Genomic DNA, 18,625 nt, shown 5'->3' with positions numbered 1-18,625 from the left:
GTTCAACAGCCCAGTGGCGATCACTTGTTAATTATGTTGCCAGCATTAGAAACGCGAAGCTGTGGCCTGCTCCTCGATTTCGTGCACGCGTATTCTCGAGAGTGAAGCTGTCCCTGGGGCTCCGCTGCGTACGCTCACTTGCAAAGCGACGAAAGAGCAAAAGGGGAGAGAATTGTTGGGCCAGTTTTCAGGGCAGTGTAGAATGAGGATGTCGTCTCCGCAGGGCATGATCCGGTACACGAACCGCATCCTGAGAGTCGCCATCGTGGTCGCCTACGGCGGAAACCTGGTGATGCTGTGTGGCATTGCGTACTGTCTCGTCGACCCGACGTCAACCTGGTCGCTGCGCATCTTCTGCTTCTGCTACGGCTTCCTCATCACCCTTGACATGGTTGACGTCGGTTTTCTCGTCGAGTCACTCAAGCTCCAAGTACGTTGGAATGAATAAGAAATGTATACAAGCATGTCTTAGTTGAAGTAATTCTCTAGCGACAATTCTCAATTTAAGGCCCCAACGCATTACTTCCGCAGCTTGAGCTGACGCTGTTGCAGCAGTATGTTCGGAAGTTAAACAACCACTCAGTAAAGAAAACAGGCATGAGAAGCGAGTAGAACGTCGTTTCGAGATTATTACGATCCTCTGTTCCCAGTAAGCCAAAATGAATAGTCTTCTCCAGTTATTAGCAGCTCTGCAGCGAAATGGCGGAAGGAAGCATGGATTGTTACTTTTGGCGCTTCAGGGGCCTCATGAACTGTGCTAAGTTCTTTAATGGCTCTTCGGGATATTCATGGCAATCAGCAATAGCCCGGGATAGAAATGGAGGCCTGAAAAGGAAAACACTGTTTCAAGAAACAAAAGTGTGGCTTACGCAGTACGCGGCACTAGCGTACTAACACCCTGGAAAAACTGTGGTAGGGCAAGTTGGGCGAGTTGCTACTGGTTCCTGGCGTGGTTAACCCTTGTCTATGTTGTAGAGCAGTAACGTTCATTCAACCATGACCTTGAAAGGGTTTTGGGTGTGACACATCGCCTTGCGGAGTATGAGCAGTTCTGCTCTACAAAGTAGGTCTGCTTGTAAGACCAATCGCTTTCGCGTCGAAAACACTCAGCAAAGCATAGGAAAAGTAGTACCAGACGGGAAAACTCGCAGTTGTGTTCGAAATTGGGAAGTTCCACTGGTATTTGTTCAAGTGCAAGTCTTTCACTTAAAGTGATCAGCAGCCCTTAGTAGGACTTTCAGGGTACGACAAGCCGGTTCCCGCTTGTTTGCTTGGTGTTGCTGGCAGCCTACAACTCCTGGTGGGTTTATCGGAAGTCTAGCGATATTGCGAGCGCTGACGGCGTAGCGCGGCTCCCAGTGACAAAGAAAGCCGGGGAATAGGATTGCGTGCATTTTTTCAGTGTTTAAGGAAGTATTTATCTCCGCTAAGGAAATCAAGCTGGAAACACCCAAGGGCAAGGTTTTATCAAAGGGTTCCACCGCGGTGGCTCAGTGGTTACGCCGCTCGGCTGCTGGCCCGAAAGACGAAGGTTCGATCCCGGCCGCGGCGGCCGAATTTTGATGGAGGCGAAATTCTAGAGTCCCGTGTGCTGTGCGATGTCAGTGCACGTTAAAGAACCCCAGGTGGACGAAATCTCCCGAGCCCTTCACTATGGCGTCCCTCAGAGCCTCATAGCGTGGATCTGTAGGAAGCAAGAAAAGACAAGAAATGAAAGCCAGGGGGAAACAAAAAACAGGAGATAATAGGGTTCAGAAAGCAGAAGGGGTACGTAAAAAGGGGGGAAATAGAAAAGTGGACCAGGATAAATGACAAAACGGCAGGCAGAAAAGCAAAGAGAAAGAAGGAGTGAAATAAAAAATTACAGAAGTAAAAAATGTAAAAATATAACCGGTAGAAGAAACAAATAAATATTGAAAACCAACAAAAAATAAATATAGACTTGGCAAAATACGAAGAGCAAACAAAAAAAAAACTGTGTATGCGCACGCAAGGAGAGCAAATAGCAAGATCCACATGGCATCCACCTGTCCGTGAGGTTGGGGCAGGGACACCGCCCACCAAAATTGGCCCTATTGCCACGTATCATTGTAGTGTCCGTTTGTTCGCGCAAGGCCGCAGGAAAGGGGTGTTATCATGAGCATCCATAGGGCGCAAAATTGAAGGGACACAACACAAGCGCTAAACTTCCACTGAACGATCTTTATCTGGCGCAGACAATCTTATAAAGATGACGTAAGGTACAGGTATAGATGACAAACAATGATTATCTTGTCAAGTTCATGACGTGTCAGCAATGAGAAAAAACACAATGCAAACGACCAATCTGTGAGCACGTTTCACACTATCGCCCGCTGCTTTGCATCTAAGAAAGCTAAGTCCTTTTTTGATAATGACACCGAAGGATCACTAACGCAATTTCCCAATCCCTCTTTTTCCATCGCCGCAGCTTCAATTATCTCCCTCGTTTTTTTATCACTATTTTTTCCTGGTGTCATCATTTTTGTTCGTGACGCGAGAAGCGACCGGGCTAATCTCGATCGATCACAGCCATGCCGAGCTGCATCTACGTGTTTCCAGATTACTGCTGACCTCGACCTGTTATCTCGAAGTTTCCTTGCCGGCTTTAAATTGAGCGATGCCTCGAGCGGCGGGCATTCGTAGTTCGAAGACTGACGAGCACGTTTGTTGCTTACACCGCCGCCGAGTATCGGCATTTTTACTGCATTACTGACGTGCTCAGTGCTGCGTCACTGCGCATGTGCTTGACTGATCAGAGAATTAAGTTCATCTGTTTTGTTTTGTATTTTCTATGTTAAAACAGAAAAAATAAACTTCTCTTTTTACACCGCCGCCGAGTGATTCAGTTCTTTTGCGGGCGCAAGTCAGTCCAAATAAAGAGCTTCGTTTCCAAGTCTTCTTGGTGTCTTCTTGACCGCTGGACTGCCGTCACTACAACGTGACATCTGGTGGAGGTGCTGGGTAGCCTTCTATGTACCGGACACCCCCAGCAAGTCGTGACGCCAGCCCTCTGAGTCATTCGCCGGAGGAGCTCACTCCAGTCCACCGCGCAAGCCGACGTCTGCTAGGGGACGCACCTGAGTTCGGGACTCTGCAGGACCCTACCCTAAAGCGAAAGCCAGCAGCAACGTCCACGATGCGCTTGCCCCAGGCGACTACTCCAGTCATTCTTCAGCAGCCCTGGGTGTCACCAACCTTCGACGCTTCGCCTGGTGCCGACCACGAAGAATGGCTGGAACGGGTCGACCGTGTGGCTGTCTTCAACAACTGGGACGATGCCACGAAACATAGGTACGTCTTCTTCGCCTTGGAGGGACCAGCAAGAATCTGGTTTGAGAATGAGGAAGCTAGACTTACGGATTGGGAAAAATTCAAGGAGCAGCTTCTGAAGATCTTCACGAACGTCGTGCGAAAGGAGAGAGCCCAGCAGCTGCTACAGTCTCGCATACAACACCCAAACGAGACCGTTGCACTGTGCACTGAGGAAATGAAGCGTCTCTTCCGGCGTGCCAGCGCGAGCATGAAGGAAGAAGAGAAGGCGAAGTTGCTTATGCGTGGAGTTAAAGAGCAAATCTTCGCCGGCCTTGTCCGCAACCCACCGAAAACCGTCGCGGAACTCGTAGCAGAGGCATACACGAAGGAAAAAAAATTACCGACGATTACGTTACTTCCTAATGCGAAATTTGAGCGCAGCAAATAAGCTGTTTCACCTTTTCGATAGATTGAGGCAAAGAAATCGAGCAACACATGTATGCGCTATCACGGAATTAAGTTCGAGCCGGCGCTTTGACAACCGGAGACTCGCAGGAAGAGGGGGGAGGGGGGCGGCGTGTACACCCAGCGGCAAACGATGGGGGCAGAAGCGCGCGCAGCAAGCGGACAACACGATAAAGGGAGGAGGGAAGAGATAGCAGCGACTGACTGATGCCGCTGACGCCGATAGTGAGTCAACCCCAGCTGCGGAGTTGGTTTCAGGGACAACGCCGCCGATGCCGACACAAACAATATGATACCCTCGCTTCCGCAGCGCTAAGAACCAGGTCTAGCCGTGGGAAGGTGGTCACGTATTCGTCGACGTGCCGGGGCCTACGTGAAATAACCGGCGCGTCGGCAACTGAAGAGCACCCTATCCGCCACACAAGAACAGGGGGGGGGGACCTTTTCCTCCTCTTTCTGCATGGCGGCGACGGTGTTCTATGCAGTCACGTTATCTTGACTCTCTAGCGGCGTCAGCGGCATCCAGCGGTATCAGTCGGTCGCTGCTAGCGCTGGGGGGATGAAAGGGGGGCGGAGCTGGTTACGAGGCCGACGACAACGCCGACGACGACGCGAAACCCAGGAACGGACGCCAAAGAGCTGCGCTCTAAAAACTCTTGATGCCCGAGCCCGCCAGTATGACCGCCAGCAGCGCGTTTTCTCAGCAAGCTGCCTGGACACCGCTAACAACGATAACCTGCGGGAGATTATACGCCAAGTTGTGCGAGAAGAGCTCCGATGATTGCTGCCAACGAGAACGCAGCCGCAGCTTACATCACTTACTGACGTAATCCGGGACGATGTTCAACAGGCCTTGAGTGTGACGCCGACCTCCAAGCAGCTTCTGCTGCCCCCAGCCATGAGTTACGCCGCAGAAGTTCGCCGTCCTGCACCTAGACGACGGGACCCAAGCCCCTATCGCCCTCAGCCAGCTGCATTGGACCGCCGCCCTCTCGCCCCAACCCGCCCGTACTCCGAGCGTCGCACAGGGCCGAGGAAATGCGACGAGTGGAGAACTCTTGGCCAGCGCCGACCACTATGCTTCCACTGTGGCGAAGCCGGTCACATTCTCCGGTACTGCCCATACAGGATAATGGGCATCCGAGGATTTTCTTACGACGTCCCACCGCCCCGACCCGGCCAGCGATAAGCCGAAATCGAGGAGTTTTTGCGTCCGGAAGAATACTCATCGCCGAACCGCCTATCACGTTCCCCGTCGCCATCGTCACCGCGCTATGTATCTCCTAGCCGAGGCTACGCAGTGCTGGGCGCTCCCCCAGCCCCGGAAGGTTAAACTGAATAAAGCAGCCTCTGGAGGTGAGGTTGCTTCTGAGCGCAAGAACAAATATCCTCCATCGACGAAAACGCAAGACCGTGCCTCAACTACGACGACAACACCGAAGACGACGACGACGACGCGGCCAAACTTGAAGCTTCTACCACCGCCCAGAGAAGTAAAGTCGGAGTACGCCCACCGCAGCCTCACTACTCGACGTAGCCGAGATCGTACACCGAAGACCACGTGTAATACGAAAACGCGAACAAGTGACCTTGAAGTTACGGTCGACGGTCACGCGGTTACTGCCTTGGTCGACACGGGAGCTGACTACTCCGTCATGAGTGGGCCACTTGCTGTCCGACTCAGGAAAGTAACAACTTGGGATGGCCCGCTGATCGGCACCGCAGGTGGTAACCTTATTACGTCGTCAGGACGCTGCACCGCAAGAGTTACTGTAAATGGGAGAACCTATTCTACAACTTTCCTGATCCTACAGCAATGCTCGCGAAACGTGATTTTGGGAATGGACTTCCTGAATGAACATCGGGCGATCATCGACCTTCGATCTAAGTCGATCAAGCTTTCCACGGAAAAAGCCACACCTGTTGCGACGAGCACGACTCAACACGTTGCCTTAAACGTTCTCGACGAAGCATCGAGCGTGCCGCCCCGAGGAAGTGTCCTTGCCTGCATAGGTACTGGAGTCATCGAAAATGCCGAAGGCGTCGTCGAGGGGAACACCCAGTTACTCCTGGATCGAGGACTGGGCGTCGCAAGGGGAGTCACCCAAATACGGAATGGCCAAGCCGAAGTGCTGCTAACTAACTTCACCGAAGAATACCAGCATCTAAAGAAAGGTACGATGATTGCTTTTCTCGACGAGCTGGCAGTCATCAGAGAGATATCTGCCGTCCCCGACCAACCCGTAGAACCATCTGACCAAGGCCAGCAACCCACGTTTGATATCAACCCAGCATTACCCCGCAGCAGACAAGACCAAATACGCAGTCTTCCTCGAAGGTACAGCGATTCCTTCTCATCGGCATCGAATGTGCGACGAACCCGGCTTTCCAAGCACCGCATTATCACAGACGAACACGCCCGACCACTGCGGCAGAGCCCCTACCGCGTATCACCGCTGGAACGCCAAGCTATCCGCAAGTAGAGGAAATGCTACGTGACGACGTAATCCAGCCATCGAGGAGCCCCTGGGCAGCACCAGTCATCCTAATGAAAAAGAAAGACGGCACACTTCGCATCTGCGCCGATTACCGCCGCCTGAACAGCATTACGAAGAAGGATGTCTACCCCCTCCCTCGCATCGACGACACATTGGATCGGCTGTGCAACACTAAGTACTTCTCATCGATGGACCTGAAGAGCGGCTACTGGCAAATTTAAGTCGACGAAAGAGATCGCGAAAACACTGCGTTCATCACGCCAGACGGACTCTTCGAGTTCAAGGTGATGCCATTCGGCCTCTGCTCTGCACCAGCGACGTTCCAGCGAGTAATGGATACGGTGCTCGCAGGCTTGAAGTGGCAGATTTGCCTAGTCTACTTAGATGACGTTGTTGTCTTCTCCTGAAGCTTTGAAGACCACCTCGGAAGGCTTTGGATAGTGCTGGAAACAATCAAGTCTTCAGGCCTAACACTGAAACCAGAGAAGTGCCACTTCGCCTACGAGGAGCTGCTGTTCCTTGGTCACGTCGTAAGGAAAGATGGAGTTCGCCACAGCCTAATGACAAGAAAACTATCCGAAGATTCCTTGGATTGTGCGCTTATTACCGGCGATTCGTCGAGAACGTTTCGCGCATCGCTGAACCTTTGACCGTACTTACCAAGGCTGACGTGCCTTTCAAATGGGAAACGCCGCAAGTGGAAGCTTTCAAAGAGCTGAAGCGCCGCTTACAGTGCCCTCCTCTGCTAGGGCACTTCGATGAAAACGCTGAAACCAAAATTCATACCGATGCAAGCAGTGTGGGCTTAGGAGCGGTCCTCGTTCAGAAGATTGGTAGACAGGAAAAAGTTATCGCGTATGCTAGCCGTTAACTGTCGAAAGCCGAGGCCAACTGTTCGATCACCGAGAAAGAATGTTTCGCCATTATGTGGGCCACGTCTAAATTTCGCCCCTACGTGTGCGGAAAATCATTCAAGGTAGTGAGCGATCATCATTCTCTGTGCTGGCTAGCCAATTTGAAAGATCCCTCCGGCCGCCTTGCTCGTTGGAGCTCGCGCCTTCAAGAATTCTACATAACTGTAGTCTACAAATCTGGCCGCAAGCATTCTGACGCAGACTGCTTGTCGCGAGCCCCCGTCGACGCAGCACCGGAAGAGGAAGACGGCGACGCTTTCTTCGGACCGGTAAGCGCCAGCAGTTTCGCGCAGCAGCAGCGCTGGGATCCTGAGTTGCAAAGCCTAGTTGATTATCTGAAAGGCAAGACCGCATCGCCTCCGCGAGGTTTCAAGCGCCAACTGTCGTCCTTCGTTTTTCACAATAATGTCCTCCTGAAAAAGAACTTCGCGCCCAACAGGACAGTGCATGTTGTTGTCGTGCCCAAAAATCTCAGGCGAGAAGTTATGCAGGCATGTCATGATGAGCCGACTGCAGGGCATCTCGGGATTGCTCGCACGTTGCACCGCATCCAGGAGAAGTACTACAGGCCGCGGCTAGCTGCCGACGTTTCCCATTACGTGAAAACATGCCGTGAGTGTCAGCGACGCAAAACGCCTCCGACTAGACCAGCCGGACTCCTGAACCCCATACCACCTCCAACTAAGCCCTTTCAACAAATAGGGATGGACCTCCTCGGCCCCTTTCCGACTTCATCATCAGGTAACAAGTGGTTCATCATGGCTACCGACTACATGACCCGCTGCGCCGAAGCAAAAGCGTTACCTAGTGGTGCCGCAACAGAAGTCGCCAAATTTTTCGTCGAACAAATTCTCCTGCGACACGGCGCCACCGAAGTGCTCATCACAGACAGAGGAACGGCATTTACAGCGGACCTGACGCAAGCCATTTTAAGTTACAGTCAGACAAGCCATCGGAGGATAACTGCCTATCATCCGCAAACCAACGGACTCACAGAGCGTCTGAACAAGACCAACGCAGACATGCTCTCCATGTACATTGACGCCGAACACAAGACGTGGGAATCCATTCTGCCCTACGTGACCTTCGCTTACAACACTGCCGTCCAGGAGATAACCAGGTCTACCCCATTCCAGCTTTTATATGGCAGGAAGCCCACGACAACACTCGACGCAATGCTCCCGCACGTTTCAGACGAAGACAACCTTGACGTCGGCGCCTACCTTCATCGCGCCGACGAAGCCCGAAGACTTGCGCGACTTCGCATTTAAGACCAGCAGCACACCGACGCCCTTACGCTACAATCTGCGCCGACGAGACACGCATTGCAAGCCAGGGGATCGTGTTTGGATATAGACGCCAATACGCCGCCGTGGACTGAGTGAAAAGTTGCTGCGACGCTACTTTGGCCCATAAAGGGTTCTCCGTCGCATCGGTGACCTAGACTATGAAGTCATCCCCGACGGCACGACAGCATCTCAGCGACGACGCACACGCCCGGAAGTCGTACATGTCGTACGACTTAAGCCATATTATGAACGGTGAAGGACTCGAAGTTTGCATTCTCTGTGTTTATTTTAATTTTTGAAGCATCGAGGCGATGCTTCTTTGGGAGGGGGGTAATGCCACGTATCATTGTAGTGTCCGTTTGTTCGCTCAAGGCCGCAGGAAAGGAGCGTTATCATTTTTGGTCATGACGCAGGAAGCGACCGGACTAATCTCGATTGATCACAGCCATGAAGAGCTGCATCTACGTGTTTCCAGATTACTGTAGACGACTTTGACCTGTTATCTCGAAGTTTCCTTGCCGACTTTAAATTGAGCGATGCCGCGAGCGGCGGGAATTCGTAGTTCGACGACTGACGAGCACGTTTGTTGCTTACGCAGTCGCCGAGTGATTCATTTCTTTTGCGGGCGCAAGTCAGCCCAAATAAAGAGCTTCGTTTCCAAGTCTTCTTGGTGTCTTCCTGACCGCTGGACTGTCGTCACTACAACGTGACATAATGGTGCCCCCGACAACATGGGACATGGGAGACGCGCAGATGTGGCAGGGAGGCCTGCGAGCCATCCGGGCGGGAGTAAACCCGAGAGACAGGTGATAGAAAAGAAGTAACGCGGACGGCAGCGCGAACAAGCAAAGCATGAGACCGGGGTGAAAATAAAAAAGACAGGAAGTCTTGAGGGGAAAGAAAGGGCGGATAACCGGGGAGCCGCGCTGCTATGTCGGCGGTGAAAGTATTCTAGTACACTGTAGGTGAAAGGAAAGGCACGCAAGTAATTCAAATTCAAATTCAAATTTTATTTTGCCACCATGGTACAGATGATGGCGGGGACCCGTAGTAAAAGCTGCCGTTTGACAGCTTGACAAGGCCACGGGCCCCCACTTTGACAGCAATGCAGTGGTTTTTTTTTTCACACACACGAAAAAAAAAGAAAATACAGGAAATACAGATAACAAAGGAAAAAATACATATAGCAGAGCTGTTATCAGGTTACAGTAGTCAGCATAAAACCAACAGCATTGTCCTGGCTGGAAAGAAAACTTACAATGATGGCGAAAGAAAGAAGAATTAGGTAAACAAATCACAGAAAAAAAGGTTAGGTGTAGTGTAAAAAATACTCGAACAGTTTGTGGCGTGTTGTGTTTTGGAGATCAATATCGTTTTGTGCGAGTTTCTTAAGAAGTCGTGGTAGTTTATTTTCTAATGTTTGATTACCATAGAAAGTTCTGTATGTTTTTACGTTCCATTGTGCTATATTTCTTGTGTTGTACATTGCATCTCGTTTTTCTAAACCAGCTAATTTGGATAGAAAAGATATATTCTTCAACACCTCGTTTGTCACACACTTGCTCAGACGATAGTCATAAAGCTTAGTAATTGGAAGTAAGTTATACTTTAAGAAAAGTGCGGCCGTATGGTAGGTATGCGAAACATTTTCAACAATTCTTAGAAATTTTTTCTGTAACAAGTGTAGTTTCTGAAGATTGCCTGCTGTTGTTGCACCCCAGGTTAAATGGCAATAGCTGAAATGAGATTGTATCAATGAATTATATAGCATTAGCATTACATTTCGCGGCAGTATCTCACGGTTCTTGTAAATAAGACCAATAATACGTGAACATTTATTTATTACAAAGCTAACATGATCATCCCATGACATTCTTTCATTAAATATTATACCTAATGTTTTAAATGAAGGCACAACTTCTAAGGGTACGGACTGAAGGAATATATTCTCAGTGAGACAGACCTTGTTTCTACCTCTGAAAACAACGACTTTAGTCTTTGCTGTGTTAGTCAGCAACGCATTTCTGCTACTCCAGTTTTCTATTTGCTTCAGTGCATTGTTTGCAGTATCTGTGAGTTCAGCTGCATTATCTCCGGCAAGAAAAATACCGGTGTCATCAGCATAGATGATAAATTTAACGAATGGAGTTGCATGTACAATGTCATTGATGTAGAGATAAAACAGAAATGGACCCAAAATGCTACCTTGTGAAACGCCACAGCCTACAGATTGCATATCTGAGAGGAGACCATTTATTGCTACTGCCTGTTTGCGATCCATGAGGTATGACTGCACAAGCGATAGTGCATGGCCGCGGAAGCCACAACGCTCAAGTTTACGAAGAAGTATTGTATGGTTCAATAAGTCGAATGCCTTCGAAAAATCAAGAAAAATACCAATGACTATCCTATTATGTTCGAGTTCGTTCAATATATATTCTCGTTGATCTAATAGTGCAAGTTCAGTAGAGCGGTGCTTACGGAAGCCATACTGAGCCGCTGTTATAATTTTGTGTTTTTCTTCAAACTGCAAAAAGTTTCTAAGTATTACTTTTTCTAGTAGCTTAGAAAACACGGGTAAGATGGATATTGGCCTGTAATTTCCGAGCTGGTTTTTATCACCCTTTTTAAAGATAACTGTTACACGTGCAATCTGCATTTTACGAGGAAATACAGCGGTACTGACACAAAGGTTTAAGATTTTTATTTATTTATTTATTTATTTATAAATACTGCGGTCTTGAACTACAAGACCATCGCAGGTGGGTACATGATTTGTGTAACACCAAAGGACAATGAAAAGGAAATACAGCAGACAAGGCGTCACAGCAACGAAATTAGTACATCACACTGTACTGTATCAAATTCACAACCTCAGAATATATATACTGCAGTCATAGAGCCAAGCATATAATTCAGTAAATCTAAACAAATTACTCATCAACCGAACATTCAAAATTTCTTCACTTGTTGCAGCATCTCCTCAAAATGGGACAAATTATTCTCTTCGACTATATGACCAGCAAGGTTGTTCCATTCGGTAATGGTTCTCGGAAAATAGGAATATTTGTAGCAGTTCGTTCTTGTGGATAAAGGTTTTACGGAAAGAGAATGTCTCAGGCGTGTTGCATAACCACTAGAGTAACTAACAATTTTTGAGATGTCAATGTTGTATTGCCCATGAATTAACTGGAAAAAGAATTTCAAACGACAGATACGGTTTCTATCAGTAACGGATGGTAAGCCACTCTTTTTAATAAGATTAGTGATAGAGGTGCGGCCATATGAATTATAAATAAATCTTACTGCTTTCTTTTGAATCCTTTCTAATTTGTTAATGTTAATCTTGGTATATGGGTCCCAGATCATTACCGCATATTCTAAGATTGGCCGCACAATAGTGTTATACGCAAGGAAACGTGTTTCAGGAGTAGCGAACCGTAGTGCACGCCTCAAGAAGAATATTTTGCGCAGAGCATTTGCCGAGATGGTATCAATATGTTTGTTCCAGGAAAGATTATTGGAAATCCATAGGCCGAGATATTTGTAGCATATTACCTCTGAGAGTGCACTATCGGAAGTACCATACTGGTAGAGAAGAGGATTCCTTTTAAGCGTTATTCTCATATATACTGTTTTATCAAAATTTATCACCATTTGCCACCTATCACACCAGCGCATTACTTTCTGAAAGTCATTATTTAGCCTTATTTGATCTTCACTTGAGTTAATTCGTTCATAGAGGACACAATCATCAGCATATAACTTAACATTAACAGAGATATGCGTGATGTATGGTAAAATAAGGTCAAAAATATACCGTATAGGCTTTATCTGGAGGCCATCAATATCAATGGATGTGCTATTGTTTAGTTCGTGGAAGGCTGCCGTTACATCTGCTTCTGGACAACACAGCTGCCTCGCATGGACAGGAAGGCGAAGGAAGGAGTGAAAAGCGAAGGAAGTACAATGGAAAACGACCGTGGCCAGTCAGGAGAGGAACAAGAGGTCGGGGTGGAGGGAAAGAGAGCGGGAGACGGTTAATGGGGGTTACAAAAAACAGCCTGGAGGGTGTCGCAATGTTCCGCTGCCCAGGTGTATGACCATGGCCTGAGTACACTGGTACGCATGCGGGTGCGCACCGACCAGGGCGACAGCCGCGACGGCCACAGGAGTCCGCGCGCCGACTCCAGTGAGGCGGCCTAGTCGGCGAGCCCGTTGCCCCAGACACCTCAGTGGTCGAGGACATGATACAGGACGGTGGAGAGAGCTGGCGCCAAGGGTGCGCGTGATGTCTTTAAAGCGTAAGTCGTTCGTGGAAAGAGAGTGAAGAGGCTGAAGGAGAGAAAGGCAATCAGAGTAGAACCGCCCGTGAATATGTGAAGGCCGAGAAGGAACGGCTGAAAGGAAAGTGAGACGGGAGAGGACGGGTTAAGGAGAACGAGGAGGCCAGAGAAGGATGGTCACACCAGGGATCAAAGTGGAGCAAGATACCAGAAGGTAGGTAAGTGTGACCTCCAAAGGTGACGGGATCTAGACCGTTGAAAAGGTTGTACTCCGCACAGAGGCGATCCAGTTTCAATGGAAGAGGGGGTTCCCGGAGGAGCATCTGAAGGGCAGCCGTGCGCATTTTGTGGAATGCCCCTGTGATACCGAGAAGAGGGACGCGCTGCACAGAAACAACCATCTCCCGAAGGCGGGAATTGACGCTGCAAGACCACCCAGCGGCCGCGGCGAAAGTAGCAGCGGGTTGTATTATCTGGAAATAAAGCCTACGTGGAGAACAAGGAGGGAGGGAACGGTGGAACGATAGAAATGAGACAAGTCGCGACGTGAGGATCTCTGCTTTGTTGCGGAGGAAGTTAGCGTGAGGTAGAAAAGTGGGGTGGCGACAACGCCTAAATTTTGAGTTCCTGTTTGAAGCTTAAGGGGCGGCCAGAAAAGCGCACGGTGGGATTACGCTTTTCCATTCCGCCCACGCCATGGGAAAACAGCATACAAGAAGTTCTTGTCCTCGAGATCGTTACCCGCGAATGCGAGGCCCAACAGGCTATTCTGTCAAGGACGTCCGCACACAACTGCTCCAGCTCAAGGCGCGTGCGGGCCGCAACCATCACAATGGTATCGTCGGCATACGCCTTTATTATTACGTCAGGAGGCATGGGAAACTCTATAAGGTCTGTGATTATTATGTTCCACAAAAAGGGGTGAAACATGGGATCCCTGAGGGCTGCCGAGAGTAGGGCTGGCAGACAACACCAGTGCGCGCACTGTAGAGTACCGTGCGCTGGGAAAGAAAGCAGCGCACGAGGTGATAGCGGTTGGAAGGGAGTCCACAGCAGCGAAAGAAGCGAAGGACGACGGGGTGTCAGAGGTGGCAGGAATGCGCCTCCTCTGTCCAGAGGTGGTAGGAATACGGGGGCGCGCAGTTTGGCGAATGCCTTCTGAAAGGGTGCGCCGAAAAGGTTTTTCCGAGTCGCATCGTGGCAAGCCTGGCGCAACACCGAGTCCTTCGCCTCCCTGATACTGCGACGGTAACAGGCATGTGCCGCCTGAAGCGCGGTGCGATAGACGGGGCGCAACGATGGGTCTGAGCAACGCTGCAAGCGCCGGCGCAAAGCTCGAACGCGGCGCTGCTCGACGGCGAGCGCAGGGGACCACCATGGCTTCGGTGCCGAGGCACTCACAACCGTGCGCTTGTGGCGCTCAATCAGCGTGGTAACTCGGTTGCGGAACCGGTTGACGACGGTCTGCGGTGCGCCGGAGGAGCGCAGATCTGCGCCAGCAACCCGAGGAGACCATGTGCCCGTTGCGAGGCACTGAAGCAGACGACCCGGGCGCAACCATTAGGCGGTGCTGCTTCGGAGAAGAAGCACCAGTCGACACCTTAATATAAGACTGCTCGGACTGAGATTAGGCGTCCGAGATAGTCCACGCGTAACCGGAGCTGAGGAGGGACGGAGAAGCGAGCGTGACATCAATCCACGGCTCCGCGTAAGTGGGGGCGGAAGTAGGATCATTTAAAGCAGTCAGTTGTTAGCCACGGCAAAGTGGACGAGCTTGGAGCCACGTGACTTAGAGAACGCGGGCCCCACAATTCATGCTTGGCGTTGAAGTCACCGGCCAGGATGATGGGGCGGCTGGCCACCAAAACGACCACTTCGTCCAGTTCGTCTAACGAAGGGTCAAATAGGGCGCGAGACGGGGAGTAAACCAAGACAAAGCGGAACCAAGCAGAGCGAAAGGCGCAGAGCACCGCCACGACGAATGTGGGCGCTCGTGATTGCGCAGAGAAAACGGCAACCCCACCAGGAAGACCGGGTGGGAAGACCACCGACCACGTAAGGGTCCGCCTCCGCTGCCAGAGAAAACAGAGAAGAGAGGAAATGACTCCAGAGGGCAGCCGCTGCATGCCGGGTGTGGCCAAGGTTGATCTGGAGGAAACTAAAACCAGGAGGCATAGGAACGGGAATAAATGAAGCAGAAAAGGTTCACATATGGGTGACAGCTGCAGGATAAGGGAAAGCAAGAGAAGCGAATGGGGGGAACAGTATCCTGCGGAGTTGGGGCGACAGGCACGCGAAGAAGCATTCGTGCACTGAGTCGTGAGTCGGGTGCGAAGAGAGGAATTAAAAGGAGGAGTAACTATCTCATAAAGTTGACACACAGTAGATAGAACAGCGGGGAAGTGAGTGAAAGGTGTCGCGGGCCACAAAACGAGGAAAAACGATAGAGTGATTAATAGATTTCGGCGGTGGTGGAAGTAGGAGGGCTGAGGACCAGCTACGGAGCCAAGTGATAAAGGGCAGCAACAAAAGAAGAATACGGAGGAAAAATCAGTAGAGAAGGCTGTAGGAGCAACCAGAGTCGCGGCCTTGCGGTTCGCGGGATGCAGGGGGTCCGCGGCCCTAAAGGCCATAAGCTGCCCTGGCACGAACGCGAGCAGCGCGCTCCTGCAATATAGAGCATGAGGCATCCCCAGCTGGATGGTTACAGGGGAGGCCAGCCGCGTCGCACGGGGCGCACATGGCGTTAGGGTGCTGTGTAGGGCGGGGGCACTGTGCGAGAGAGTGTGACCCCGCGAATCGTGTGCTGCAGGCCTTAGAGGGGTCCTTTGCATGCGGCCACGCCTCACCTTGCTGAGCACAGAACGCCCCCAGGGGGACGTGGAGGTCCTCCTGGGCCTGGGCCTCAATGGAAGTCCAGTCCACGGTGACACGGCGCGCCTCGCGAAGCCGGGAAAAGCGGGATAGTCGACCTCTAGGACATGAACGCGCTGTCCAGAGCGCTGTGTACAGGACAATCTGAGCTGGCATTTCTTCGAATCGAGAGAGCGCCGGATTCCGCCGGTTGAGGGCGGTCACGAGGTGCTCAGGGCGGATATCAGGATAAACCCCGGACAGGCGGATACAGAGATTGCGTCGCTGAAGCATACGGACATTGATGGAAGCCCCGGGTGGCCTTGATGCGGGAGATGGCAGCCTGCAGGCGCCTGATGTTCCCAGGGTCCCAGGATGTATCCACTAAGGCGCGACGGGTGGGTCGGAGTGTGACGGCTCCGATTCCCTCAGACTCCGGGTCGATGGCCGACTTGATGAGGGTAGCGACCTCGCGACCCACGTTGTCGGAAGTCCCAACAGACGTTAAAAGCGTTTGATGGGGCTCCTCGGCTACAGGAGAGTCCTCTATCTCGACGGGCCCTGGGTGTCTCTGGGTCACCTCTAAGGCGCCTGAACCATCGCAGACAATGAATAGATTGGGGCTACCCAAAAGGAAATAAAAATAATAAGCCCCTGCCTGCACCACTTACGTACAACAGGCTTAACCCAATTCGAATATAAAAGAATAGGCCCGTGGGAAAATGGTAATTTTACCACCCGCAGGTGGAAAGTAAAAAGAAAAGGGAAAAGCTACTGTAGCGACCCACAGCCGGGGGAGCGGGCCCGTGGAGACTCCCCTGATCTCCCCTGGGAGGTAGGGGGAAGGATGGGTAAAAAGGGATGGGTTTAATGGTTGTCAGGTATGGGTTAGGAATTGTGGATGGGAATAGGGACAGCGGGGCTTTTTCTGTGATCCTTCATTTATCTCGACTCCATTTCTGGCCTGCCTGGCCAGGGCAGGGAGAGCAATTGCCCAATGGTGCGGCCCGCTCACGGGAGCCCGGCCACCCACCATAAGCAGCGGGCTCCGACCGCCGGAGACAGGAGAACCTAACACAGGGTCAGCTACCTGGGGCCCCTCCACGACCCTAGGGGGTGTTTCCGACCAGCCAAGTACTTACCGTCGAGTGCTTTTCGCCGTTTTTCAGACACCGGAAGTATGTGTGATGTGATCCAGCCAGTAGAGGCTTAGGTCGTCAGCCTAACAGCCCTCCGGCCTTCGGCATCATGACCTAACACCTCCGGGGGGACCCTTCTATGCTTCCACCCAACCAACCATGCACTTATTTGCTCCCCTAGCTTGGTCTTCTCCTACCGAGGAGGGAGTCTTCAAGGCTGGGCGACCAAGCCACAAACCAAAAACGTGGCTGAGGGTGAGATGGCCCGGGCCTACTCCACCGGTACTCCACAACGTCGACGGTTTTTGCCGGACGCTTCGAGGTCGTGCTAATCCCCCATCGCCCGGTGTCCCGCAAAGCCATTACAGCCCTGCGGTCGGCCGTGAGGCCGCTTCCCAGAGGCGCCGTTTCAGAGCCTGGCTACTGTAAACCCCCGCGCGGACCTGGTTTCTCCGGAACCAGAAACCGACGCGTCGGTAGCCAGACTTGCACGCCCCCGCGTGCGGAGGGAAGTAGCATGTATTTGAAAACCTATGGAACTTTTGACATGCCTTCCGTGCCGGATTTTGTTGGTCCAACCTGAGTATAATCCCACGCCTGCCTCCACTCAGGCATCGGACCTCACGCGCGCGACTGGCCCTCACAGTCGCCTGGGAGTCACTGCCACTCCCATGGGGTTTTGCATACCCAAAGGATGGGTCCCGACCGTCCCATTCCCACTGCTGGCGCTGCACCGGAACAAAGCCTAGTAGCCGAAACTACACCGGCCCGTATCTGGTGGCGGGGGGGAAGGGGGGGGGGCACGAGCAGGCCGCGCGGTTAGATTCCCCCCCCAACCATCGCCGACATGTGAAAGAAGGTCGGCACCGCCACGCAGGGCCGCCGCAAAGTTCTTAGGAACGTCTGGTCCGGCCCGCAGAAGGCGAAGTTCCTCCTCGGCCTCGGAAGCCCTGGCGGACACTTCGGCATTCCGGGCACTCAGGACTTTCAGCTCGGAATCCTGCACGATAACCTGGTCCCGCAAAGCGCGCACGCGCTCCCTGTCACGGATGTCGCGGGCAAAGAAGTGCTGCACATTAGCGTTCATGGCGGAGACAAGGGACACAAGGATGGCCTAGACCCCTGCGGTGATTTTGTGTTTTCCGTCGTTAATGATGGACAGCAAGTTCCTCGTGCGCCACCAAAAGGGAGGTATCGGTGCCGAGCTCTAGGTTGTCGGGGGCCAGGATGTTAAGGACAGCGGAAGGTGCGGAGGAGAGGCCCGGGACGCCCGTTAAGGGAGTCATATCTGAGCCTGAAAGGGTTGGGGTTCACCACTTGAAGCGGCACCATGGTAAGATGACCATCTGGCATGACCGTGTCGTCCGGTTTGTCAACGGTGGGGCCCGCGTCGAGGTCAGAGGTGACCTCAGGATATGGGGGATCCGCGTGTAGTCCAGGTGCCAGGGCCAAGCTGGCGGCCGCTGCGTGGTCAGTCACGCCCGAGCCAGCAGTCGCCAGGCCTAACCAGGCAGCTACCCGGGTGCAAAGTGCAGAAAAATGAAAATCGAGGTCTTGACCTCTCAGGGGGAGGACACTCAGGGGGTCCCCGAGTTGTAACAGGGCCCCTCAGAGGCGATAACCTCTTCAAGAGGCCTTTGAGATGTGAGAAAATAAAAATAGTCAGCAGGTTGTTGTTGTTGTTGTTGCCTTGGTGGCATGGCACATACCCACGACGGGGGATTGGCCAGGGTTCAGTGAGGAGAGCCCAAAGAAGGCAAATTGGTACCAAGCTAATGGATTACCTTTTGGGGCCAAGCTAATCATTAACTTTGGGTACATATTGCGAGGAATTAAAGATGGAATTATTGATAAAAAGAAATTACGGGAAGAAATGAATGAAAAAAAAAACCGGCATAAAGATTAGAG

The 18,625-nt window shown here is 51.7% G+C and overlaps 1 protein-coding gene across 1 annotated transcript in view; it reads left to right on the top strand.

The window, feature by feature from the left end:
• The first annotated feature begins 226 nt into the window (after positions 1-226).
• Positions 227-18,625, top strand: part of LOC149325741 (uncharacterized) — a 101,874-nt gene continuing 83,475 nt past the window's right edge. The window contains exon 1 of the mRNA XM_089563810.1: positions 227-430. Coding sequence (XP_089419936.1) covers positions 227-430 — 204 coding nt within the window. The remainder of the gene's footprint in view (positions 431-18,625) is intronic.

The sequence above is a fragment of the Amblyomma mixtum genome, chromosome 10 (assembly GCF_055824585.1).
Source record: "Amblyomma mixtum isolate Tamu chromosome 10, ASM5582458v1, whole genome shotgun sequence".
Taxonomy (NCBI): Eukaryota; Metazoa; Arthropoda; class Arachnida; order Ixodida; family Ixodidae; genus Amblyomma; species Amblyomma mixtum.
Note: the sequence above shows the minus strand (reverse complement) of the source record. Positions and strands in the feature narration are given on the sequence as shown.